Genomic DNA, 25,568 nt, shown 5'->3' on the forward strand with positions numbered 1-25,568 from the left:
GGAGCAATTGTTCCTTGTGCCAAGCAGCAGCAGCAGCAGCAGGAGGACATCACCCCAGGACTGAGGCTTCCCTCTTGAACAAGCTGCTCACTGGGGTTAGGGGGTTCAGTTATTCCACTTGGTAAAATTGAGCCTGTTTTTCACAGTTTTAAGTTCTCAGTTACTCTTTTGCCATACAGGGCCTGGCTGAGTGTTCTACTCAAATCTTTGCTTTTGGCAGCTGTAAAGGTTCTTTTTTTTTAAGAATGTGCTTGGTAGATGGACTATAGGTGGTGAACTGGGCAACTCATGTTTACAAAGGCACAAGTGTCAGCATTGCCCGTCTTGCAGCTCATTTTCATTGGTTTTTTTGTTTGGTAGTGATAAGAGGGTTGTTACAAATGGTCTGTCTCAGTGGTGTTGGATTTCTCCCTGTTCCCATTTTTCATATTTCCCTGACTCCAGATGAAAGGAGACCCCACACCTGCCTTGGCCCAGCAGGGCAGCATGAACTCCTAGGCTCATTCCAGGTGCCAGAAGCCTCTGGGACTGCAGAGTTGGGCTCTTGCTGCTCAGTGGCTGCATTGATGTGCAACATCTGCAAACCTCTGCCTTGCCACAATAAACAGTTTTCCCATTTACCCAGTAAATTCCTGAGCAGTTTTCAAGGTGCACTACCTTAATTTAGGGTCCTCAGGGGACACTCCCTCTGGTCCTCTCTGATGCTCTTCTTCCATACCTTACAAAGATGAGCCTGTTAAAAACTACTGCTTTTTGGTAATAACACCTGTTTGGTGTAACATTTGATGGCACCTTCATGCTGGCTAAAAAAATAGAAACACCAAATATGTATGACTTGTTGCAAACAATTTATTAGGTAGTAATGAATAAGAATTTAGCAGAAAGGACTATACAGCAATAAGGCATATTGATAGTATAGTTATATAGGCAAGTGACACACCTTCTTAAAATTTTCCTCCAGTTTTCTAAGAAAGTGCTATGTAGAGAAATGTACTTCTGATACCAGTGCCAAGTGATAGCAGGGATGCATGATGAAGGACCTGACTGTTGTATTATTTACCTTAAATAAAGCATAACAATCCATGAAAATGTACTGTTATTCAGGCCTGTGAAGTTTAAGTAGAAAAGTACAGCTTGGTAAGAAGAATATAAAATACAAGTCTCCTGTTCATGTTTTTAACAGCTTACTACTTTAATTTCTTAAATTGCATTTACTAGTAAGGTATGAGTTAAGTTACTAAACAACAGCACAGTTCTTCACATTCATTTTAGCTTTTATTTGAAAACTTAGAGGCAAGTGCTAATTTTTATTTTTTATAAAAGCTTTTTCTTATAAAATATTGCACACTGTTTTAGCATGCAGTTTACACGGAAGAAATAGTCAAGTGCACTTAAAACCCTGAAATACAACCAGAGACTTCAAAGATTTGTGTTACAGATACTATTTTAATGTACAGGGATATGTTTCAGACTGCACAGGATTCCACCTTACACTTGGGACCCAACTTGTTGAGCCCCACCCTGACTCTACAAAGAGCAGGCAGAATACTTACAAACTGTATCTGACTTCTTTGTCATCTTCATTCCTGGATCCTGCACTGCTTTTAGCCTGAAGAAACTGAATTAATCAGTAGGAAAATTCATTTAAGAGAAATAACTTAGTACCTCCTGTATGAGCTTTTGTTACTGCATATGTGTTGTAATCCAGGGTAGGATTTATAAAACTTTCTGAAGTCCTCTGAGTAAGGTTCATCTGTAAATCCCTGTCTCCCTCTCCTCCATACATATATTTTATATTGCACAGCAAAAGTAAAAATCCATTTTACAAAACAAGCATGCTAAACATTCCATATGGCTTCTGAATGATTTAAAGTATTTCCCTTTTGGCATCCTCATGCAGTATTTTAGAATAAATATGAATACAAAGTATGAGAAAGTTAACAGTAAAAATAAAGCGAGCTAAAATGTTTGTCAGAAACCAAATAACAAACAAGAGTTTATCAAAAGTAGTTGCTCAAAGGTCTAACTGGTCTAACTGGTCCTTTAAGCATATTTATCAATATTATCTTAAAAATACAGGGTGTCTACAAAATACTGCAACATATACCACCTCCTTGCTGTCCCACGCAATGACACGAAAGGTAAACAGGTTAACTGAGACTTGCTTAATGGCACTCATAGTCCCATATTTCTCTGGGAACAAAAGCTTCACTGGATTCATGCTCATCAAACTTGGTAAACCATTTATATTTTATCACCTTTATTGGTTAAGCTCAAGCCCTACAATATTTAATATATGAAACACAAAAATATTTATAAAAATAATAGATATGTTGTATAGTTTTTTAAAAAAATAAACCATGCAGCTTCTGTACAAAGTTAAAAAAACTGTACAAATTGACTTTTCTATTGTGTAAAACTCATGTACATGGAAGTCCTGTTACGAGGAGGAACAAGTTGTTTTTTGCTCAGCCATCAGACGCCATCTTGTAACTATTGTTCATTTCCATCACTCATTTCTTTCAGCAGGCATTAGCTGGCCATTTAATTTCATCAGGAGTTTTACAACAAGTCCTGCCTATGTAAAGGGATGCAATTAAATTCTATCAGCATTGCAGAACTATGACAATCAAGTACATGACAAAAGCAATTCTCAGCTTCATCCAATCTCAAACTCCATTACTTTCGATCACAAAGTTACTGGCTCCAGCTCTCTGAATCTCATTATATTTGAAATTAATCTGAGAGAATGAGGGATTGGACAAATGCAAGAAACAGTTTCAATTAAACAAAAGGTCTATCCCTAATGATTATAGATGCATTTTATGTATTTTAAAATCTGAAGGCTTCACATCCTATGAAAAAAGCAAACATTCTGAAATATTAATAATAACGTTTTAAAATAAATTTTGTGGGGGCTTGGCTTAGGCTTTTATACTGTGCAAGGCTAATCAATCTCAAGAGAAAAGAGGCTTGTGTATCTAATTTAGGAAAAAATAATTGAACATAAAGGATGCAAAATAATAGTGCTTACCTGTTTGGTATGCACAATAAAGCTCATTTTGTTTTCCAGACTGTGGATTTGGAAACACGTATCTCCATCTCCCAACTGCCACATAAAGCAACCATACTTTAGGCTGAGGAGTAAAGCCTATGATCAAACATAGGAAACTGTCACTCAGAAAATATCCTCCATACTTGCAAACTGAACTTTGCTTCATTCACAAAGACAGGATTCAGACTTAAAACCACTACGCTCCACAATGCAGTTGGTACTTCACAAAGTAGTAAAGTGAAAAAAATACAAGACTTTGTTAGTGACAAAGGCCTTAAAATCTTGGCAATTTTCAGCCAAGTTTAACTAAACAGTTGGATGTAAAATCACCTCTAGTACAAAGATTTTAAGAGAAGAGAATTAAGTTTTATAGTTATCACTGGCAGTTCACTTAAGCTGACCTTTGTTTCCATGTTGAGGAGGTGCAGCCCTTTTACATTTACTCCTACGTACACTTTGATGACTTTATGGCTACTTGAACTTGCTTTGGTGAATATCTGTCCTGTGAAAAAAGCTGCTCCGTAAGTAGGAATTTCCCAGCAATTCTGCAAGAACATGCGCTGAAGGTGATGCATCTCCTTACTGACACCTTCACTGGTGCTGAGATTCTACAAATAAAGAAACAATGGCAATCAACAAGTCCTTTCCAAACAGCTGTGATTGTTTGAAGAAAATCCACTGTTCAGTGCAATCCCTACTAAATGTGTATTTCCAAAGTGCCTTTCGATCAACCATCTTCCTACGGCTAAATTAAACTTTAGAGCCATGGAAAGGCTCAAGTGCTAGAAGAGATGGAGGCAAAACCCAGACACTGATATGAGCCTTGGAAATCTGAGCACAGACACACAGCCTCTGAAGGGCCCCACAGCTTTGCCTCTCTCAGAAGTAATTGGGACTTGGGATCAGCAGCTACGCACCCATCTAATCCTGAATGCATCACAATCCTTAAAACTAAGTATTCTTCCTCCTTTAAGGGATCCAATCCAGTGAGACATGGTAAGATGAGCAAGTACCTCCTTCCAAAAACATGGATTGTTTTTTCTTTTCTAAGCAAAAGAGAGGTGCAGATCTCTTTTCATTAGTGGAGCCTTCTTTCAGAATGAGATAAGCTTCTGTTCCTTCCTCTTCAGTAGAGTCCAGCAGTCAGAACAAACTATTGCTGGAGTGCTCCTCAAACCAGAATGATAACAACCACTCTAATGAATAAAAAATTGGTTGGGCCGTGGACAAGATCAGAAGGCACAGACATGAGGGAGAACACAAATCTTCAACAGTTACAGGGCCATGACTGTGGGCATGGTAGACAGGATCAGCCCCTCTGGATCCACACCCTGCCTTACAGCTTACCTGAATTCTACACAGCCATTTCTAACATGTAAAATCTTCAGAACAAAAGATTGCAACTGTTTTCCCCTTCTGTCCATGCCCCACACCCCAAAATAATGTCCCAAAAGCAGAAGTCAAGAAAGCTATACTTATTCTTACATATAATTTGATGACAGAGTAGAGACAACTTTACTACACCAGTCTTAGACCACCATCACCCCCTCCTTCATCTCTATTAGAAAGAATAGGAACAATCTGCTAATTTCTGACAAAAAAGGTTTGGGCACCAAAAAAAAAAATTTATGACTGAATAATCTCGTCTCAGATAGAGGGGCAAGGTTTGAAAACATTCCCTAGGCACCTCTGCAGTGTTTCCTGGCAGCTACCTTTAGGGATCCACCAGCTGGGACAGTTCTCTTTCTGACACACCTCACTGTTTCCACAATTACTTGTGAAGACCACAAATTTAATCTCATCTCATTTGGGACCCACAACCCTCAGTTAGATGCATTCATACACAAGCAGCCCAAGTCCAAAAAAATTAAAATTTTTGCTCAATTAACTGCTCTAATCAAAGGAGTTTATGTGTGTGTGTGTGCACGCACATGCACATCAGCAGATCCCTAAAATACAAGTTATACTGACTTTGGGGATCTATTGCTACAAGCAGACATGGAAATTTAAATCAGAGTAGATTTTTTCACACCTATGCCTGAATTGGAAGTGTGCCCAATACACAGCTAACACCGAAGGTAAATGATTAGATAACAAACATATTTACTTCTAACAAAGAGATTTGTAACTATACAAGAAATATATTCCGACAACCAATCCCAAAAATTCAGAACATACACATTTTTAGCTTGTTATACCAGTAATTCTAGTCATTAATAGACAACTAGTCAGAAATGCTTAAGAACAGGTTTTCCTACTACCTGCTTATTTATCTTACCTTGTATTCATGGAGTATCCTGTTTGTCCAATGAGGAGCTTTGCTTTTTAGTTTAGTTATTGGTACAATAGATTTAAGATTTTCTTCACTAAGAGAAAAACAAAGAGGAACAAAGTTTTTCTTCACTAAACAAAATAAGAAAAAAGAACAATCTCTGCCACAATGTACCTTCAAGTCATATACTGAACTCGACAGTCAGCTCCTACTCTATCTTGCCTCATCAGATGAGATGGTTTCCTAAGAAACAGTGCAACTCTCAGTTAATGAAGATCCAGGTTTACATTATACATTCTATGTCACAAATCATGGACATGACATGAAGAGGAAATGCCAGCAGGACACACACGACTCATACTTGGTTAGAGAGCAGTTTGGTGGATTCCAGGTTGGAAGCCAAAATTATATACAAAAAGCCATTCACATCAGCATATTACATACGCAGAAAATAAGACAGACTGTAGTCATATTCTTGTGTACAAGAGTCCTTCCACTCTTGTAGTCAGCACTACCAAGGACTCAGCCCAATTAATTTCCACGTTAAAGTTACACATTATATGACATGAAAGAGAAGCTACTTACATCAACTGCCTTTTTTAAAAAACCCAAAATGCAGGAAACAAAAAACCACTAAAAGGCAGAATGCAAGCCTTTACTAGTTTGCTTTTATATACAATTAAGACAACTTCAAGACCTAGTGATCTCCTAGTGAAGACCTATTTAAAATGTATTTGGCAGTATATATGATCTGCCAAGCAAAAACCCTGCACAGGACAATGCATCAGATCTTTAAGGTCAAGGATACTCTCATACAAACAACAGCCTAGATATATTTTTGGAATTACCAGTGTTTTAGTGAACATTTATGTCAACTACAAAAAGAAAAAACTGATTTTGAAATTCCTTACCTACATGAAGAAGAACTATGTGATTATGGATGGAAAGCATGTCTAAATGGCTTTTTATCTAGCCCAAACTATCTTTGCAGGTAGTCCTGTCTGTAGAGCCAAACACTTGCACTGAGCAGGATGAACTTGGAAGCACAGTATGGATACACCTCAGTGAGGAGAGGAACACCAACTTGCAGCTGCTGGCAGTCAGCAGGGAGTAGTTTCATACAGAAATCAGCTACACTGAACTGCACACTTGTACAGGAGGGCAGTCCCACTTAAACCCCATTCTCCTTATGCTCCATCCACCGGTTGTGCAACTGCAGAACAACACATGCAAAAACCTGCCAGGCCAAGGCAGCTCAGCTGATGCTGTGAATAAGATGAGAAGCACAGCAGCATTCCAGAACAGCACAGCTGCTGTTCCATGAATGAAGTGAGGTAGATATGGCAGGGGGTGAAGGTGCACACAGTAGAGAACTGGAATCTTCATGGGCTCAGATACTGCTGTAGAAATGTGTGTGGGAAGAACAAGCCATCCCAAAATAGCTCAGCTACTGTTGCGCTGGCATGCAGAGGGAAGGGGAGAGAAAAATACCATCTGGCTGAGCCCTACTGGTGCTATGAGTTTGACCAATTTAGTACAGCATTTCTCCTACAAATGACAGAAGAGAAACAGTATTGCTGCATGGTCTGTCCAAAGAGGTAAAGTCAATCCCAGACATTGGTCCAAATGCCATAGCAAGATGTTTCCTCAGCATTGCTCAAAGCTTCAGTCCTGTCAGAACCCTTCAAATGAATACTGTTGTTTATTTTGGTATTACTGTATCTCAAGACAGATTTTACATGCTACAGAACCTCCACCCCTCTGTCTAGGAGACTGCAATACTTAAGATTAATACATTTTCACACACAATGTCCAAGTTCTATTAATGCTACAAGGGTTATGTGGTTACTCTGAACTATAACTCAGTGATGAAGAAAACCAACAAAATATATCATACCTAAAGTTTGAAGGTTCCTCAGTAAGTGCTATCTAAAAATACTTAATCTAACCCATAATTTTAAGTTTTAAACACATACTTACTTTAGAAAGCCCTGTTTATGCTTCTTGCTTTCATAATTTCCATAGACTATTTGTAGAAGCAGACTTGCCAGTGTAATCAGCTTTGCATCAGGTGATGTATAGAAACCTTTTAGTAAATTATATCTGGCCTCATCAAAAAGTATAAGAATAGCCAATGGATCTTCAATCTGTTAAAAAGATTTAAATAATATGATTTCCTTGTAAAAAGGAAAATAAGCTTAGAAACTATAAATACCATTTCTCACTGATTCAGAGACAGAAGAAGGTGTGATTCTGACTGAAGTGTACGTTTTAGTGATGCTTTGTAATAGAAGCATTGCTTTTCATTGACTTACTTCAACACTTAACTGATCTAACACAAATGAAAGGCAGCTAGCACACCATGCCAAATCAAAAAGGCTCACAAAAATACTGGTATCTGTGGTTTTTTCCCCCACGAATTCATTTTTGGTAATAAGTTTGAATAATCCCATTGAAATTGACCAATTAAATAACTGAAAAACAAAAGCATAAGGAAGAAAATCAGGTAGGTTGTTTTTAGCTGTATGACAGAGACTGACAAATAGAGACATTGGATAAAACCAACTGAAAGGATAAGAAAGAGAGAGAGAACAAAGAGATGGCAGGAAGGCAAGAGAAGGGGAGGGAAGAATGTGAAGACTCAAACCATTAAAGAACAGGAGATGTCAGGTTTAAATAAGTTTGGAAATTACTACAGTCACTGTACACAGTGAGTGCTGACGGTCAAAGTGTTCTGAATCTGACCATAATTTCATTCACTTCCAAATGCTGACCTTTTTTTCTATTTCCAGTGGAAGTCTCACATCCCTTCTCAAGAAAAGCTGTGAAGTTTCCCTTTGAGGATCCAAGTTTGTCAGTTCAGTGAATATTTCAGGCCAGTCTCGAATATGCTGCAAAGGCTTGTGATATGGCTTCAGCTGGAGACCTGAAAAATAACAGGTTTATTTCTAAATAAACAAGCAGAATAACCCAGCACATACACACACACATAAGTGATTAAATGCTGCACCAAACCCAGAGTATCTGAAATTGAGGACTCATTAACAAACATTTTCCCTATGTTTTCTAAACTGCTGTATAGAAAAAGTTTTCAAAATATGGATTCATTGACAAAACTCTTAGCATCAATTTGTTAAATGCAGTAGTGTTGAAACTTCACTATTTTCAGTTTCTCAGGAGTGAAGTGCTATTTAAAAATTCAATGGAGTACCAAGACTGATCTCAAAAACACAATAATAAAACATGAGAGACTGTTGTCTCTATTATTATGGCAGAAATACAAAGTCCAATAACCTTATTTCTGACAGAAAAATAGCAAATTTCTGACAGATATAATTTTTTTGCTCTTTTTGCATATAAATAAAACCTGTAAATTTTTCAGAACAGATATTCTTCTTTTTAATATGTAAAATGTCTTGATTCTTAACAGGCTAAAGTCAATCAATGTTTCATGTTTTCCTGTGTATACGAAAGCTGAGAAATTGATACAGAGCTTTCAACTACAGTCCCACTATGTACTAGAGTCTGTACCTTTAGCTTACTCAGTCACTCTGCGTGTCCTTGGATTATTGCTTGGCTTTTTCTAGGAATGAGGTTCTAGGAGGCTCTATCTGCTTTATGCTCACTGTTCTGGCTTTCACACTGTGGCATTTCACATTATATGAAAAACTTACATAGATATGTTATAGCACAACATCTTTCACTGAGAACAATCTGCTCATTTAACTTATCCATTTTACATTTAAACACAGAAAAGCATCATCTGTCCTACAAGTGAGAAACCTGAGAGCACAAACTGCACAAACTGCAAACACAAACTGCAACATACTTTATAATGAAACTTGTCCATTACTCGTTTCAAGCCATAAATCAGGAGCTCATTTTCAAATCTAGGCTAAATATCTAGAGACAATCTAGAGAATTACTTACTTTTACACAATGTATCAGTATTCCTCCCAAATGCAAGAATAATACCTCAATGATTCTATGAAAACATTACATACATATTTAGAAAAGGCAAAAGCAACAACACTTTAACCCTCAAACACTTCCTTTTCCTCTCATTAACATATATGTTTAGCTGAGGGTTACAGTTGTCATGTGGCATACAGCAAAGTAAAATGGCCAATGGTATGACACTGGAAGAAAAAGATTAAAGAAAAAAAAAAAAAGATTTCCTGCAATAGTTAGAGCTACTTAAAAAAAAAGTAACAATACCACTGTAGTGGAGCACTGGCAAGAGTAAATAAAATTTTAAATGCAAGGCTTCTGTGTTAATGACACTGTCAACACAGTAACCTACCAGACCTGAACTGAGGTTTGTAATGTCCCATAGCTATCCTGTTTCAGCAGTACCCTTGACCACATTATCTGAAAATACCCAACCACACTCATTGAGTCTTTTAGGCTTCTATTTACCTTTTGCTATATATCTCAAATGAAAACTATAATAGCTTTTTATTTAGATCAGAAATACTAAAAAATATCACAAATATAAACATGACATTTTACATCAGAATTCTCTCCCATCAAATATATTTGAAAACTTGTTTATCAAAAATTATTTTCATGCAAAACATAGGACAATTCATATGATTAAAGGACCTTATGAAAAAACATTAATCATCTTACTTTAATTAGTAGTTTTAAAAAGACTGAACATTGGCAAAAACAACTACATGCATCCAAATTCAGATACTCTGGGACGAAAAATACAGATAAAACCAGGATAAGCTTTTAGTAAGGCCTATGACATCCAAGGCACCCTGTAACAGAAAGGCAACCTGGAACAGCCTCACCTTCGTGGATGAAATACATTATAGGTGCCAGAGTGATACAGTCAGACATACTGAGGGTACCCAAAAAGCTAAAACAGAGATGCTCTCCACAGCTCTGAAAGCAGTTTGGAGACAACAGGCTGTAAAGAGAGAGCATGTCTCCTACTCTCCTAAGACAGCATTACTTTTTCCTAAAGGCAAACAGAAATAAACTATGATAAATATAACCATTAAATATAACCCTCAATATCCCCATTGTCCTTTTTACTTACTGAGGTTCTCAGAACAGATCCAGATAGTGAAGTACTGCTGAGTTTCCTGGGACAGGCGCATGCCCTCCATGATTTGCTGGACAGTTGTGTTGTTTCCATGTTTCAGCTCCACAGAGCGATATGACCCATCCATACGATAAATTCGGGCCTTCTCATACTACATAAAAATGGGAACATAGTAAACAAATTGTGAAACAATTAGTACCATATATCAGCAAGATCCATAATGTTGGGAATAAGAACATTGCACAGCTCCTACATATTTGTTATTTACCCAAATTGCTTGTTTCATGCCCTGTGCAAGTTCTAATACTGTGCTTTTTACAACAGTAACTCCAAGAGAGATCTTGCTGGTATTTTGAGGACTTCTGTTGAGCTCAAAGGCAAGTAGGTATTTAAAAGTTACCTGAGGGATCTGGGCTCTGCTGCCTATGTATATCCCAAAACGTTCACTTTGCTATTACTGGCAGGATATGAATTTTTCTCCCTTACACTTAAAAGACTTATCTTTAGAGGGAAGCACTGTCCTTTACTCAGAACCCGTTACAAGCATACAATCTCACTAAATCTTATAATGCTCCTGTAATATAATCTAAATAAATCTAATAAATAATAAATCATTTTCCCCTTCAGAACTCCCATAGGTTTCACTGAATTGCATGTGAGCCCACAGGATGCCTCCTGAAAGACATACATAAATATAAATCAGGTGCTTAAAGCATATATTCACAAGTCATAAATCAATGAAATGTCTTGTTTTCATTTCTGTAACAGGTTAGATGTTTCAGCTGCTTGAATAAAAATACTTCAGGATTTTGTTATTTCCTTTTCTCAAATCTACTAAGTCATCAAGAACTGAGTTCCTAAAAACTTCTGAAAAAAAAAAAGATGGCTTGGGAAATGACAACTGAGGAAAGATGACGTTGGAATGGAAAACATCAGTCTGTTTTTGCTGCAGTAGTCACTGTCATTCCTACTTGTAGTAGTTCATAGGGGGAGTTTATACATTGTATTAATTAAATAGCAGTAAGTGACAACATAACATCATACACTCTGAAATCTACTTAAATATGTCCACTAGTCTTTAGAGTCATTAGACACACTCCTTCACATGACCCACTGCATAATAAGATCCTTAAAATAAAGGTCAGTTTCTTCCTTAATCATTTTGGAAGATCATTCATGCAGAGTCAAATGAAGATAATTTAAAACATCTTGAAAAACTGACAGGTTTAGTACCACCTACTTACAGAGATATAGGTTGCATCTGAAGTCAAAGAAAAGAAACAAGTGGGTTCATTTCATTTGGCTAATTTTAAATCTACTTCAGGATAAGAGGAATTGCGCTGTAAATTTTGTTTCCTGTCATGGCTAAATCTCCACTGGCTGCCAAGGAAGCCTGCACTGACTACCTGAAGAAGAAAGCCTGTTTCACAGAAGCCTACATTTAGCCAGATGAATGTTCCTGTTGATCAAAATATAAGATAAGAATGCATAAAGAAAGCTGATGGTTGCATGATCCAAAATAGACATAAAACCAGTAGCTGATGTGATGCTCCTACAAATAAAGTGGAGCATCATGTTTACATGTCTTACATGAATTTCTTGAGCCATGAAACAGAACAGAAACATTCCCAGAGACAAAATGTCAGTTTGCCAATATTTACACTAACAATTTCAATGTGCTGCACATTTCCAGTAACAGCCAGAAGTGACTCTAGCTCTTCTAAAAGATTATGTGTAAATTAAATATAAACTTTAAACTATTTAGAAAATAAAATCATACGGGTTTATTTATGGCCTCCTTCAGTAGTTTTGCAGCTTCTTCCCACTCGTTTTGTTTGTTCTCTTCACAGACATTCAGTGGAGATCTTCCTTGTTGATCAGTAATGTGCTACAAACAAACAGAAACACTGATTCTACATTGATTTCACTGGAGACAGGTAAACAGTTACACATCTTTGAGACAACTAAAATCCCTGATACCAGACTTCAAACATTTAATTGATACACAATGGGAAAAGTAGAGGTAATGAAAAATATTTAACTATTTTTTAGTAATTGCTTAACAAGATCATTGTGTTTATACATTGTGATCTGGACACCAAAATATTTCTCATACACAAGCTAGAAACGGTTGCTAAAACTCTTATTTCTATACACAAACAGAACTTACTCTGTCAATTTCTGGATGATTTAGTAGAATTTGTACTATTTCAGCATGCCCACCTCCAGCAGCAAAATGAAGAGGAGAGCTAAGCTGACCATTCAGAAGATTTGGATTGCATTTCCCTTTCTCCAACAGCATTCGAGTGGCTTCAACTTTTCCATACCTGCAGACATTTTTAAATCAGAAAAGACACAGCAAATATATAAACGCTTTTTTCAGATGGTCCTAATTATGAAAAAGTGGTCTTTTTCCACACTGAAGAGCTTTTAGCTTTCAAATTAGACCGTATGGAACATAACTAAGTTTGTTGAAATTAATATCAGCTCTACAATTCTTTGGTAGTCACTGGTCTGCAACTATTGATTAGATTCATTATAGACAAACTGAACCTTGCTTTAAGCTACCTAAGTTTGGGTAGTTGCAGCAATTCAGTCGTAGGAGAACAGAATCCAGCTTTGTCTGGTAAAAAATAATCAGCATGAGAATCAAAGCTCACTTCTGACTGTCATGCAGATGGATCCTGAGGATTCTTAACCCCCATACTGATAACTGGTAACTCCTGTGTATACCTGATGTATGAAGGATTTACAAACTTTCTGACAAACACTAAAAACAAGTAACATTGTGGGCTTTTTATAGCCAACTTTGATTTTCATGTTATTCCTATCATCAGACACATTGACCATTATATATACTAACTAAGCCGGAAAAGACTAACTTCCATAAAGATACAAGCATTTTTATGACTGAGGAAAGCTTTCAAGCTCTTACAGATTAAATCACAGAGTAATCAGACACGCTGACCTCTGTAAATCACCTAGTCCAACTTCCCACTCAAAGTATGACCAGCACCAAAACATGCTCAGCTCAGCTACTGCTGTGCTGTAAAACTGCTCACAGGCCTAAGCCAACACAGGCTGTGAAAGTTACCATGGTAAATCAGACCCAGTGCCTCCAGCAAGAATTAGAACAGATAGTCAGGAGAGGAAATAAGTAAGTGATGACATGATCTCCACAACTGGTCTTCCCAAAAACCATTCAAATTAAAATTACCTCAAAACCTGAAGCAATGTTTCTCTTAAGAAGCTTAACATTAACATTATAATCAACACATAAAAAGTCTAGAGGGTTTTTTTGTTTCTTCTTTTGGGGCCTGATAAATTACGTAAATGACAGCACTAAAGAATCATGATAGCTAGAATGTACTTGATTGGCAAAACTATCCTTGACTCACCAGCATGCATAATGGATTGGTGCCCAGTGGTCACTATCCAACTGATTAACAGAAAACTTTTTATCCAGAAGGTGGCTTAGTAAATCAGAGTCGCCTTCACAAGCACTGCGGTGAAGAGGGAAATCATCTACCCACTGGTGTTCTCTATGAATTAAAAGGGGAAATAGGAAAAACACTATTCAGAAATATTACAACTGTTGAGAAAATCAACTTTTTAAAAATTACTAACATAGCACAAACCACAGATCTACATGGAGAATAAAAGAGAAGTTCATGCAACTAAAATATGCCAGCATTCATATGAATAGGTTTTTGTCATGCAGAAATCAAGCTACAGCTGTATTTATTAGAGTAAGAAATGCTTCTCTAATGCTTATGATTTACACCTTTCTTGATTCACCCTTTAGAACTGTGTTTCAATACTTAGAGTGTTTCAGTACTTCTATACTTTCAAATAGAAATATGTATTTATACAGTGAAGCCTAAAGTAATAGGAATCTCGTTCTACATCTACCAAGTGCTACTGTAATAAAACAAAGCAAAATTATCCATTGACGAAAAAGGAATGTAACATAATACTTGTCCTCTGTGACACTGCTCATGCTACGTTGCCACTTTTCTCTTTTAGGAATCTGAATCTTTGAATAGTCTGGGGCTCCAAGGCCAAAGTATGGATTTATTACCACCTTGTCAACCTGTGAAGACATAATTTAAACACAGCTTAAAAAACATCTTACTGAGATTTGGCTGCACAATACCCCATTCCAGTCAGGTATTCTCTTGAAACCAAAGTTATTACAGCAACATTTTATAATGAAACACATTTGAGAATTATGATCAAATATGAAGTTTTGAAAAACTAGTGCACACTACTGCTAAATAAACAACTCTGATGTGAGCACACATTCATATAAAATAAATGAATGAACTTCAAAATGAAAATGTATATATGTTTCACAAATACAAAATGAAAATATAGTTCTTACCCTATTGGTATACTGAAGGTCAGACCCAAACAAAGGATTATAGATACACATATCTGCTTTCTCCAATGCTAGCATTTTACTCTTTATTTCCAGGGCAGTATAACCCATGTGCAATGAGCTCTCTGTTTGACCAGGTTCTATAGCATAGGCAGGGTTTATTACATTTGTTTTGATTCTCTCAAGAGGAGATGGTCTGAATAAAGCTGGGATGGAGTGAGACTGGGTGTGCCGTTCGTCCAACCACCTGCAGGAGAGAATGGGCAAGTAAATAATTTTCAGGTAGAAAAGGATCATTTTGATCATGCTGTCCATTATTTTGTTTGATTAAGGATTGCATATATGATAATCATGCATTTGAATTCAAAAAAGAATTGAAATGTGCACAGCCAATTTTATAAGACTAAACTACTTCCTGAATGTGAAATTTGTTAACCACACTCAGTTAAACAGTTGTATTTGCTCAATTTTGTGCGGATGCAAACTCTCAAAGAGAAGGAAATTACACACTAAGAGTAATGCTGGTTTATAACCACACAACCTACCCACAGCAACACGTCATCACCATTTCATTTACTTTCAGTTTATTAACATTACTATTCTGAACAAATTTTGAAATTTAAAGCAGTTTCTTTAAGGGTGAGTTTCAATATCTGTACTGACGAGCTTTATAACTCATGTGGTTCATTAGGAAAAGACAGGAAAAGGCAACAAACCAGAAGGTACACTTTCCAAACTGCTAAGTCTCTTTCACACAGGCTACCACCTGCCTTTCTATAAAGCTCTGCTCAAGTTTATTCTCTTCTCAGTGCACTCCTACTGACAGTACTGAAGAGCTTCAGAGCTCCTTATTCTGTGCTACCAGAGGAAGTCAGTACTGTACACCTGCTGCATTTTTCCTACCACAATATAACACAGGGCTCAGGACAAGCTGTTCATCTCAAGTTTTGGATAAATATATTTTGACCAAATTTTTAAGTAGTTTTAGTGTTACATTAAGAGGTGAATTAAAGGTCTAAAGCCAGATTTGTGTTTAGGTTTCTGCACGTGCTTTCGCACAAGCTTGAGGTAAAAATGTGCTTTGCTGGAATACATTAAATTCTCTTTAGTGATTGAGCCTGGAAATACAGAAGAAAGAGAAGTACATGCTTTGGACATCCACTGACAGACCACCTGGATCTTGTCTGTCCCAGAATCATATGTAAGGATGGAAGAAGATAACCTGCAGTTCAGTGCACATGCTTAGGCCTATTTAGTCCTAGATCCAAGCTATAATGTCCTGCAAAAGGAGCAATCTCTTTGCTTACTCATGGTCTTGGCACAAAGAACAGCAAAATTATAGTTATTGTGCCATAAACACCGTCTAAGGTATTTTCAGGCATTTTCTCTACATATTCAGCAGATAAAATAGTTATGGCAGTTTGAATCTTTGAGAAGTATTGTTCCAGACTATGTACATAAAAAATAAAAAAATATAAACTATTTTCTATTATACCTCCAAGGCTTCTTGTGAAGCTTGAAATATTTCTAAGCAGAACTTACAGCTTGAAGGCATTCAGCAAGCAACAAATAAATTTAACTGGTATGATGGTATAGATGGAAATACTACAACTCTCCTAATAAACTGTAAAAACTCTACACACAGAACCTTTTAGGTAATAGCCTGTAGCATGATTTTTTTACATTAGCCAGAGGTCTCAGCTAACTTCATTACTGCAAGTAAGTTTATACACACATCTAAGTGCATCTGGTACTTTTTAGTTAAGGATACATTAAAAAAACCCCAAAAACCAGAAAAACAAACACCAAAACAACAAAAAACCTATTCAGGTATTCAAATTTCAAACTACTATGAACCTGGCTAAACAACTAATCATCTTTCTGAAAGTTAATTCCCTACTGCAAATAAATTTGTGTGTCTGGGGAAGATGCACTCCCTTTCTGCAGGGAGATTTAATTTAAATGCCAGTCTTAATGGTATACAATTAAAGGTTATTTTTACTACACTCTGGCAGGCAAGTGCTCTTACTCAAATGACAATTATGCCATTTACAGAAGATTAAACATTATGATTTTACAGAACATTCATGGTGAGCATGAACTTCCAAAAAGCTACTTGATTTAGAGAAACACACCATTCTTTTCTTGAGTTGGCAAAAAGTCTTTTAGAAATACGTTGTCAAGGTTTGCACTTCTGATAAACATGAAGAAAATACCACAATGATTTCCTTCTCAACCACAAGAATGACATAAAAACTATGTGTTACGCTGACAAGTTATCCTTTAATATTTACTTATATTTTAATATAAAATATAGAACTTTTCATTTTAATGTATTTTTTTCGGATGGTGTCTCTTACTTATCCAAGGCAATTAACATTTTTGCAGTAAGCGTGGCAAAGTGTGTGCTGGATTCACTGCAGACTCTCATGATGTCTTGTAAACAGTAGAATACAGGGCATCCAGGACTGTATGTATACTTTGTATTATCTAAAAAAGAAACATACTCTGAAGACACACCAATGAGAAGAATCCTATTTTCCTTTCTGCATCTTTTGTAGTTACACATCCCTAATTAAGACCACATTCTAACTTCAGACTAGAATGACTTAAATTTCTCCAAATAAAAATTGATAGCAATTACATACAATCCTTTCATAGCAATTCACAACCCAACGGGTTAGTCTTAAAACTCCTAAGTAATCTGTCACTATTCCATCAATTGTGATAAGGTTTGTTTAAGGAATAAATGTTAAATGCATCCTGTTACCAGAAAAAAAAGGAAGATGACTCAGGACTAGGAGGGGTATGTATTTGTACTCCTAACTCCACAATGGTATCTATTTGATAGGTTTTATCAAGTCTTGTAAGTAAGGCAAAAATGAATAAGTTTCTCCAAAAGCACACAGGCATTTTACTTCAATATTTTTAAAAATCCTTTCCTGACAAGTAAATTACTTGTCTAAGAATTACTAAATTACTAATTTTAATTACTAAAAAAGAATTTATTTACTGTTTAGAGACTTACTAAGCATTCTTCTCTGAGTAGAGAACACTGAACTGAGCAGGATGTCTTAGAATTGCATTCAGCAAATTCTACAAAAGTTAAGGCCTGTGTTTTGAAATATAATCAAGTGCGCAAATACTGCGTAAACCAGAAGTGTGCTATTGTTACAGAAACAAAGGCAGTACATCAAACCAAAGGTTTCTTCCTTGATTTTAAGTAACTTCTTTGAAGTTTAAAATATTCAGGGAGTTTTCCACCTGCCTGCAACTTTCAATGTTTAAATACAGAAAAAGCCATATAGCATATTAAAATATAGTATAGAAATATGTCAGAATATATATATAATAATACGTACAATCATATATTAATGAGATAGATGTATATATAACTTAAATATATCATATAAAAAAATAAACCCTCAAGTGAACTTCTGCTAAAATGAGTGCAGCTTCACAAACCATGCTCAGTGTTACCTTTCACAACAGTTGGAACAATGTAAAGAGATGCCTCCTGGCCTGCCTTCTCTCCATCTAGAGGAAACTTCTTCATTAACACCACACGCTTTCCTAGCACATGATTTAAAAACAAAAAAGAGACAAACCACAAACCAATTAATTTATCATTAAAACAAAGAAGAAGAATCTGAAGTTGACTATCTGAAAGCTTACCAAACCCAATCTTCTTTCTAGGAAGAAAAAATTACGATTATGAGCTATAATCTAAAGAAAATGAAGAAAATTTAAGTGCATATGAAAAACTAAAGAACATAAATATGATATACTCATTAACATGAAAAAATTATATCACTGTAGCTCTTCTTAACTTTTCCGACCCCAGCTGCAAATTTTAGCAATATACAAACCAAGCCGGGCATAATTAATGTTTGGGCCATCCAATTGGGTTGAATTAAAACTCTCCAAACTATCCAAAGAACAGCGTTTTTGCCTTTAGAAGGCATTCCTCTATGTGTGTTACTTCTATTTAATTCTATTACTCTCTGTTTGCTGCATAACAAGCTCTGTTACATCCACTCAGCTGCAGTTATTGCCACCTGCAACATTTTACCACGTAAACAACAGAAATGTAGTCCACTGCAAAGACCAGAAGTCCTTTAGTCATTATAATTTATACACACCTGGAAATGTAATAAGCTGGCTAAAACAAATTTATCAGCTCTAGTGTGAGGTTCTTTGGTAGATCAGGTGTGTAACAACAAGGAAAAAAAATGTACTCCTCACATTCCATCTGTGAGCAACAGAGTTATGCTAGAAGTATGTTCACATTGATAATGTCTTCTGAACAACTGACTTAATAATCTATCAGTTCTCCAGTCCAGGTCAAGTTTTAGCTGAAACTCTGGATACAAAAGCCACTTTTGATCTGGTCTACTGGAAGTTTAGCTATAAACCTAAACTTGAAGTGAAGAAGCAGCACAGATAAAGATTGATTTATTAACAATCTTTTAGTAAGCATTTTACAGACTTGGAAAGTAAAGAGAAACAAAGGTAAATGAAGGTTTTAGTTGTATAGCTGGCTTAGGTTTTTTTGATGAACCTCAAAACATATCTTCTTTTTTTATACTAATTTCATGCTTTTGCACAAACTTGCCATGTCAATTAAAAAAAACATTTTTATGGTGCTATCAACAATATATTAGATTAAAATGGTTTTACCTTTAATACCCTGATTGGCTGGTGAAATTGGTTTGGTGGCTTCTAATACATAATCCAAGATGCTCTGGGTTAACTCAGTGCCTCCTTGAAGTTTAGTTTCCAGCAAAACTTTCTTTCTTTTTTTCTTTTGGCCTTCAATGGGAACTTCAAGCAGCAGAATCTTTCAAACAATAATGAAACCAAAGAAGTTTAAGTATAGCTGAAAGAAGGACAGAACTTTAAAAAATATTATTATGCGATTGTTATTATTATTATTATACCACTGTAAACTTAGTAACAAAATTTAAGAAGTACTAAATGTTGAGGAGCAGCATGGTGAAGTCAGAATGACCGCTGCAGCAGAATAAGGACTAAAAGACAAGGCTACATTCTCTTCTGTTATATTATTATACATTTACTATACTATTTAAAAAGCCAAACAACTAATAGATAAAGAAAAGAAATAGTTTTACTTCATAGGATTTAGCTCGATATTCCCGAGAATTGAGGCTAGCAGTATTTTTTGGACGAATCACAGCAACATATGCATCTCCAATGTTTTCTGGGTTTCCCATCTCTCCTTCTTACTTTATCACTGGAAATAATGAATAAACAGGAAGAAAAGGTTCAGCAGAAAAAAACTCATCCAACAACACACTAAACTTCAGGATGCAGTGCTCATATCCACTGATGCTTTGTATTATTCATTTATTGTTCTTTAGCTGGAGAAATGCCAATAGCTGAAATAATCCTGCTTCCTTTTCAGGAAAGGGGAATATAAGATGTCATATAGATTTGATACAAATAAGCCTGTTCTCTAACCCATCTTTAAAATAAGAGCAATGGTTTTTTTTTTCCTCTTTGTAACTATCTTCCCCATTTTGCAAAATAGACAAAAGGCCAAAGAAATTTTGAACTCTGGAAAATATATGAAATTGAAAAGGAAAGCCATTTCAAAATGACAAGCACTGTAATTTATAAACTGTGCTGTAACAAGTACTGCACTTCTATGAATTCCACATGGATTTCAAGAAAATACCTGGTTTTCATCTGCCCCCCGCAAAGTAGAACACAGCCTTGCCTACAGCCAAGTAACAAAGCTGATAAAAATAAACTACAATATGTATTCATTTTCTTAGTTTTATTTCAATGGGGCTGCAAACTGGTGCAGCACAATTCTTTCAAACAGAGCTTCTGAAAGGAATGTATCTTTAGTTTCTGAAAAAAGTGAATAGCAGCATTTAGAATTAAGAAAAAGCTTTGCTTACCCTTCTGTTAAACCAAGGTGACAATTCCTAAAATCACAAAAATGTATGGAAATTATATGGAAAACATCTAAAGCTAAATCATGTATCAGCTTCCAGAGAGAAGGTTATGTCTGACCATTTCCACCTTCCAGCTGATCATTTTCTTCATCTGCAAATGAACACCCTTTCATTCCATAGCATCAATAAGCACATGCTTTTTGCAGATTAATTCCTCCACATATTTTAAATGTTAGTGTTTCTAGCTTTTCCACCTCTTCTAGAAGAAACAGAGATCTTCAGATTCCTATGCCCTTAGTCCAGTATTTTTCCTGGGATCGAGACTACCTGAAAAGATATTGAAAAAGCTCAACATAAATAACAGCATGGATATTTTCACCATCAGTTAAGATAAATACATTAGTTTGAGGATTTAATGATGGTATGTGAGCAGTACAATATCCAAAGAGAAACAGCTAATGAATGATTTGCATTACAGTAGCATCCAAAAACCATTAAATAAGCAACATGCTGACTTATGAGAACTCATACTTCAGGATATTAAGAATTTTAAAAGGAAAAAGGAACAACCGTCCCTTGTGCACAGCTGGGAAAGGCCTGCTCCTTGGGTTTCTTTACGCGTGCTTGGATGCACAGGGTTTGGGTCATAGGCTTGTGTGGAGGGAAACTCCACTGGTATGGCCGGGTCACCTGGATGGCAGGTGGCGGGACAGGTGAACAAGCAGAGGGCGAACTCCCTCTGCCACTGCTCTGCACTGAATCCAGCGCAGAATGAGCATGTCTGTGAAACCGACAGCGCCGAGACTTGCAATGTGACTCCAGCAAACAAAAAGTAAGAATGAAGAAGGGTGGGGTTGTAAGAACGCGACAATAAACACAGCCAGCTTCAGAAGACACCACCACGAAGTGATTCTAAACAAACCCAGGTGCTAACAGTTCCAGGCGGCCCCATTCCAAAGGCTGCCGGTCTAAGGCACACCAGGGCTCTCCCAGCACCGCCGACCCTTCCCGCCTTCCGCAGGACCCGCCGGGACGAGGCGGAGGGCGGCTCCCCCGGGACTCCCGGCGGCACCACCCCGGCCAGGGAGGAGGGAGGCCGGGGACATCGGAAGCCCCGCAGCGCTCCCTCGCCTGGGCACGGCCGGAGGGCGACAGCGGGAGGGGGCCCCTCAGCCCAGCATCTCCCGGCCCGCACCGCCCGGCCGGGAAACGCCCCCGAACTTCCCCGGCCGCGCCCAGGAGCCGCCGGGCACCGGCCCCCGAGGGGTGCTCCCGCAGAATCGCCGCGGGGAGGGAGCGCCTCCTCCGCCCTCAGGACCGCCCCGGGGCCGGGGTGGGGGAAGTCGCCCCGGCCCCGCTCCCTCTCTCAGTGCCCGCCTTGCCTTCCTCGGTGGCGCCTGCCGCCGCCTGCCCGCCGCATCCTCCCGCCGCGCCCGTCGCCCAGGCCCCGCGTCCCGGCCTGCTCCGCCCCGGCCCCGCCCCGCTCCCTCCCCCGGCGCGGTGGATCCGCTTCCCGTCGGAGCCCCGCGGGCCTCGGCTGCCGATGAGTTTCCGGGTCGGCGGCCTGAACTTGTGCTGCCGCCGCCGGTTGTTGACCGCGGGCGGAGAAAGAGGGAGTGAGCCGAGGCTGCGGGCCGGGCCGGGAGCAGGAGGCGCGGCTGGCGGGCGGGGAGGCGCCGAGGCGGAGCGGCCGCCCGGGCCCGCGGAGCGCCGCCGGCAGCGGCTGTCAGCGCCGCCGCCGAACAAAGGGGTAGCGAGCCGGCGGCAGCCGCAGCGCCGTGCCCGCGCCGGGGGCCCCGGCGGGCTGAGTGACAGCCCCGGCTGCCCGCGAGGCTCCCGCTGGAGCGGGCACTCCAGAGGGCGCCGTACCCGGAGTGGAGCGGGGGAGAGGAGCGGCCGCTGGGCACATGGAAGCTCTGAGTGGCGGGCGCGGAGGCGCCGCGAAGGGCCGGGGAGAGCCCCTCTGAGGAGCCGGTGAGTGCCCGCGGCGCTGGGCGAGGCTCGGGCGGTGGCTGCGGGAGGGCACGGCGAGCGGAGCCCGGCCGCTGGTGAAGCCTGGAGCTCCGCGCATCGGGGTGTCGGTAGTGCAGCGCGGGGCGGCCGGGCCGGGAGGCGGCTCCGGGGGCGCCTCGGTGCCGTCGGCAGGCGAGGGGAGCGGAGAGGGGGAGGCGGGAGCAGCCGGAGTGCGGAGGTGAAGAAGCAGCAGGTTACCGAGGTTAGTGCCGGGGGCTGTGGGGACAGGGGCTGGCGGGAGCCGCGGGCCGGGGGATAAGGGGGGAGAGAGGCGCCTCCGGTGCGGGCTCTCGGAGGGCGGGGGGCTCGCCCGGGAACCGGCAGGGTGGCGGGGGATCGGTGGCAGCTCCCCGGGGCGGCCGGGACCGTCGTAAAGTTTGCAACTGCCCGATGGCCTGGCTTCAGCCGGGTCCCGCTTCTGGGCTCATGCCCGCCTTGTTGGTAGCCGGGAAATCCTGCCTGGAAGGCAGACGGGAAAAAGTGTGAGGTGGCCGGAGTGGGAGCGTGGGCTGCGGGGCGAGCTGTGGCAGTGACCTGGCTTCCTGCCTCGGTAACGCCGTCAGAGCAGCTCTTGAATGCATCTAAACGCTTGCGATCACAGGGGTTTGGGTATATATATATATTTTTAACTTAGTGGGAAAAATTTAGTCTTGATACCGTAGCAGTTTTATGTAAGTAGCAATATCCCTCTCCCAGGCATGTCTAAGCACATACTGGAAATTGGGCAACTTTTAAAAATTAATCTTGATAATCCATGACTAGTCAGTCTACCTCTTATTTACAGTTCAAATATTATGCAGAGGATATACAGAGTCACGAAAACATTCTCGGCAGAGTAAAGCACTAATAGTACTCAAATTGCTTGCATGGATCCCTCCATTATGACTAACCGTCCTTGATTGCACCTTCTTTGAGTGCATTTCTGTGCTTACCAGTTCCAGAAATGGAGTTTTAGATGTAGACATAACATCAATAATGTGCTGTAATTTAAGTACGTTCACTAAAGAGAGAGACGGCTTTTGAGAGGATTTTGGCTGTAGAGGTTAGCAATGAGAAGAGACTGTGTCTCCCTTACAGATATGGTTGTTTTATCCTTATTTTCATCTTTTTGTTTTTCAGTATGAAGTATGGTTTAATTTCTCTTTAATCTCTTTTGCATACAGGGGAAAATTACTCTTCTTCCTTGAGGCAGGGGGGAAAAAGGCTTTAGTCATAAGAAAAGCAACAGGATTTTTCAACTACTTAGAGCATGTGACTTGTTTCATTAAGATGCCTACATAGAAGTAAATTGGTAGAATTTATAGCAACTTTCTTTTTTTTTTTTCCTTTTTTGGACATGGAAAGGGTGAATGGTTGTATTTACAAATCACAGAAGAGGCTTCTACAAACTTTAATTTCAGGCTTTTCTGTGATCCTGTACTCAGTAAATTCCTTCTTCAACAAATTTTACTTCAGTCCTTAATCAAAAGAATATATTTTAATAATACAATCTGTTATTCCTGAATTAGAGTATTACTATAAATTACTAAAAAGCTAAGCAGTGTTGGTGGTGCTCTGTGTTCACATATATATGCATCAGCAAGAGTATTATGAATGAAAATAAATTTTATAAAAAGTAAAAAAAAACATTACAACTGTGGCACTATAATAATAATATCACTAGCCAAAACCCAAAAATTAGGCAAGTAAGTTTTATGCAGTCTCTTTTATTTTGACTTGTGCCATCCACACCTAGATATCACTAGGTATGTACATATGTAACTACAGGATTAGGCTCATTACACAAAACATGGAGTTCCCTGGATGTAGTTACGTGTTGCATGTGAGTTTACATGTATCTCTTAGGTGTTCCTATCTGGCCTACACACTTCAGAAAATTAAACTAAGTATGTAAATATGAAAAGGAATGCCTTCTAAAGCTGTCAGCTTCTATTCAATGGAGCAGCTATAAAAATGGCATTAGAAAATGTCATTATGTCTTTATTCACTATATAAAACCTTGTTAATGCTATGGTTGATTTATTCCGTTCCGAGCATTTTATCACTCCTGGTCTGTGACATCTCTGCTGTGATTGCTTATCACTGTGTTTCTTTTTGCTTCAGTAGTAGAGCTTTGTTTATTAATCATTAACTAGTTTGCCTAGCAAGTCTTGTGATGTTTTGGATTTTTGTTTGTTTGGGGTTTTTTTTTTGTTTTGTGTGTTGGAGGAGGTTTTGTTGGTTTTTTTCTTTGGGGTGGTTGTTTTTGAGCGGTTTTGTTTGTTGGATTTATTTTTGCTGTCCAGATGTCATGTAGTTACCGTTACCTGAGTAGTTCATTATCTTCTCCTTGGAATCTGATAACTAGATGTTGCTGTCTGCACTTGTCACTGTTGAAGTTTTGTCAGCTTTGCTAAGGTGACTCATGCCAGTAAGAAGGAAAATTGAGAAGCTGGAGGTTACCAATACGTGTGCTGAACCAGTTACGTTTCTAATCATATTACTGTGTTTGCATAATTAGTAATGACACATAGCAAAGAGAGATCTGTTTTGCTTGAAGAGCAGCCCTATGGAAATTCTGAAATGTTCAAAATGACATGGAAAATTCTGTTTTAAACATCATTATCATCAGGCAAGACTCCTCCTGCTTTTGTTTCCTCCTCCTAAAATATGTGCCACATAGTTTTCCATGGAGCATTATAGAAATCACATTTATGTGTAAATTTTAGGGGGAAAGATTATTTTATGCAAGATTATATTACATTTTACACTGAAAGTTCAAGCCAGAGGCGTCTACCTAATGTTTAACAACTGCTGTTTTTCTTCCTAACTGATAAATGTCTTCAAGAGTTGTTGGAAACAGACAAGTCAGTCTTTGCTTGTGACAG

The 25,568-nt window shown here is 38.8% G+C and overlaps 2 protein-coding genes across 8 annotated transcripts in view; one reads left to right on the forward strand and one right to left on the reverse strand.

The window, feature by feature from the left end:
* The window catches only part of KRIT1 (KRIT1 ankyrin repeat containing), a 410,476-nt gene extending 388,303 nt beyond the window's left edge, over window positions 1-22,173 (reverse strand). Inside the window, exons 1-18 of one of the 5 annotated variants that reach the window (XR_010743431.1) lie at window positions 22,071-22,171; window positions 20,692-21,015; window positions 19,897-20,018; window positions 19,445-19,604; window positions 18,245-18,337; window positions 17,125-17,254; window positions 14,768-15,011; window positions 14,361-14,476; window positions 13,782-13,925; window positions 12,554-12,710; window positions 12,164-12,271; window positions 10,378-10,534; window positions 8,102-8,253; window positions 7,308-7,474; window positions 5,334-5,421; window positions 3,457-3,663; window positions 3,035-3,151; window positions 2,127-2,578 (exon numbers count right to left, since the gene is read on the reverse strand). Coding sequence is in view for 4 of the 5 variants with exons in the window: in XM_066317251.1 (XP_066173348.1) it covers window positions 2,510-2,578; window positions 3,035-3,151; window positions 3,457-3,663; window positions 5,334-5,421; window positions 7,308-7,474; window positions 8,102-8,253; window positions 10,378-10,534; window positions 12,164-12,271; window positions 12,554-12,710; window positions 13,782-13,925; window positions 14,361-14,476; window positions 14,768-15,011; window positions 17,125-17,254; window positions 18,245-18,337; window positions 19,445-19,604; window positions 19,897-19,998 (2,211 nt within the window). In the remaining variant the exon portion in view is untranslated. Of the gene's footprint in view, window positions 1-831; window positions 2,579-3,034; window positions 3,152-3,456; window positions 3,664-5,333; window positions 5,422-7,307; window positions 7,475-8,101; window positions 8,254-10,377; window positions 10,535-12,163; window positions 12,272-12,553; window positions 12,711-13,781; window positions 13,926-14,360; window positions 14,477-14,767; window positions 15,012-17,124; window positions 17,255-18,244; window positions 18,338-19,444; window positions 19,605-19,896; window positions 20,019-20,691; window positions 21,016-22,070 lie in introns of those variants that run through there. The other 4 variants (XM_066317251.1, XM_066317240.1, XM_066317260.1 and 1 more) reach the window with 4 other exon arrangements.
* Window positions 22,174-22,205: 32 nt separating this feature from the next.
* ANKIB1 (ankyrin repeat and IBR domain containing 1) overlaps window positions 22,206-25,568 on the forward strand; it is an 88,895-nt gene continuing 85,532 nt past the window's right edge. For all 3 annotated transcript variants that reach the window (XM_066317208.1, XM_066317227.1, XM_066317218.1), the window contains exon 1: window positions 22,206-22,662. The gene's annotated coding sequence lies outside the window, so the exon portion shown is untranslated. The remainder of the gene's footprint in view (window positions 22,663-25,568) is intronic.

Source organism: Sylvia atricapilla, chromosome 1 (assembly GCF_009819655.1).
Source record: "Sylvia atricapilla isolate bSylAtr1 chromosome 1, bSylAtr1.pri, whole genome shotgun sequence".
Classification (NCBI taxonomy): domain Eukaryota; kingdom Metazoa; phylum Chordata; class Aves; order Passeriformes; family Sylviidae; genus Sylvia; species Sylvia atricapilla.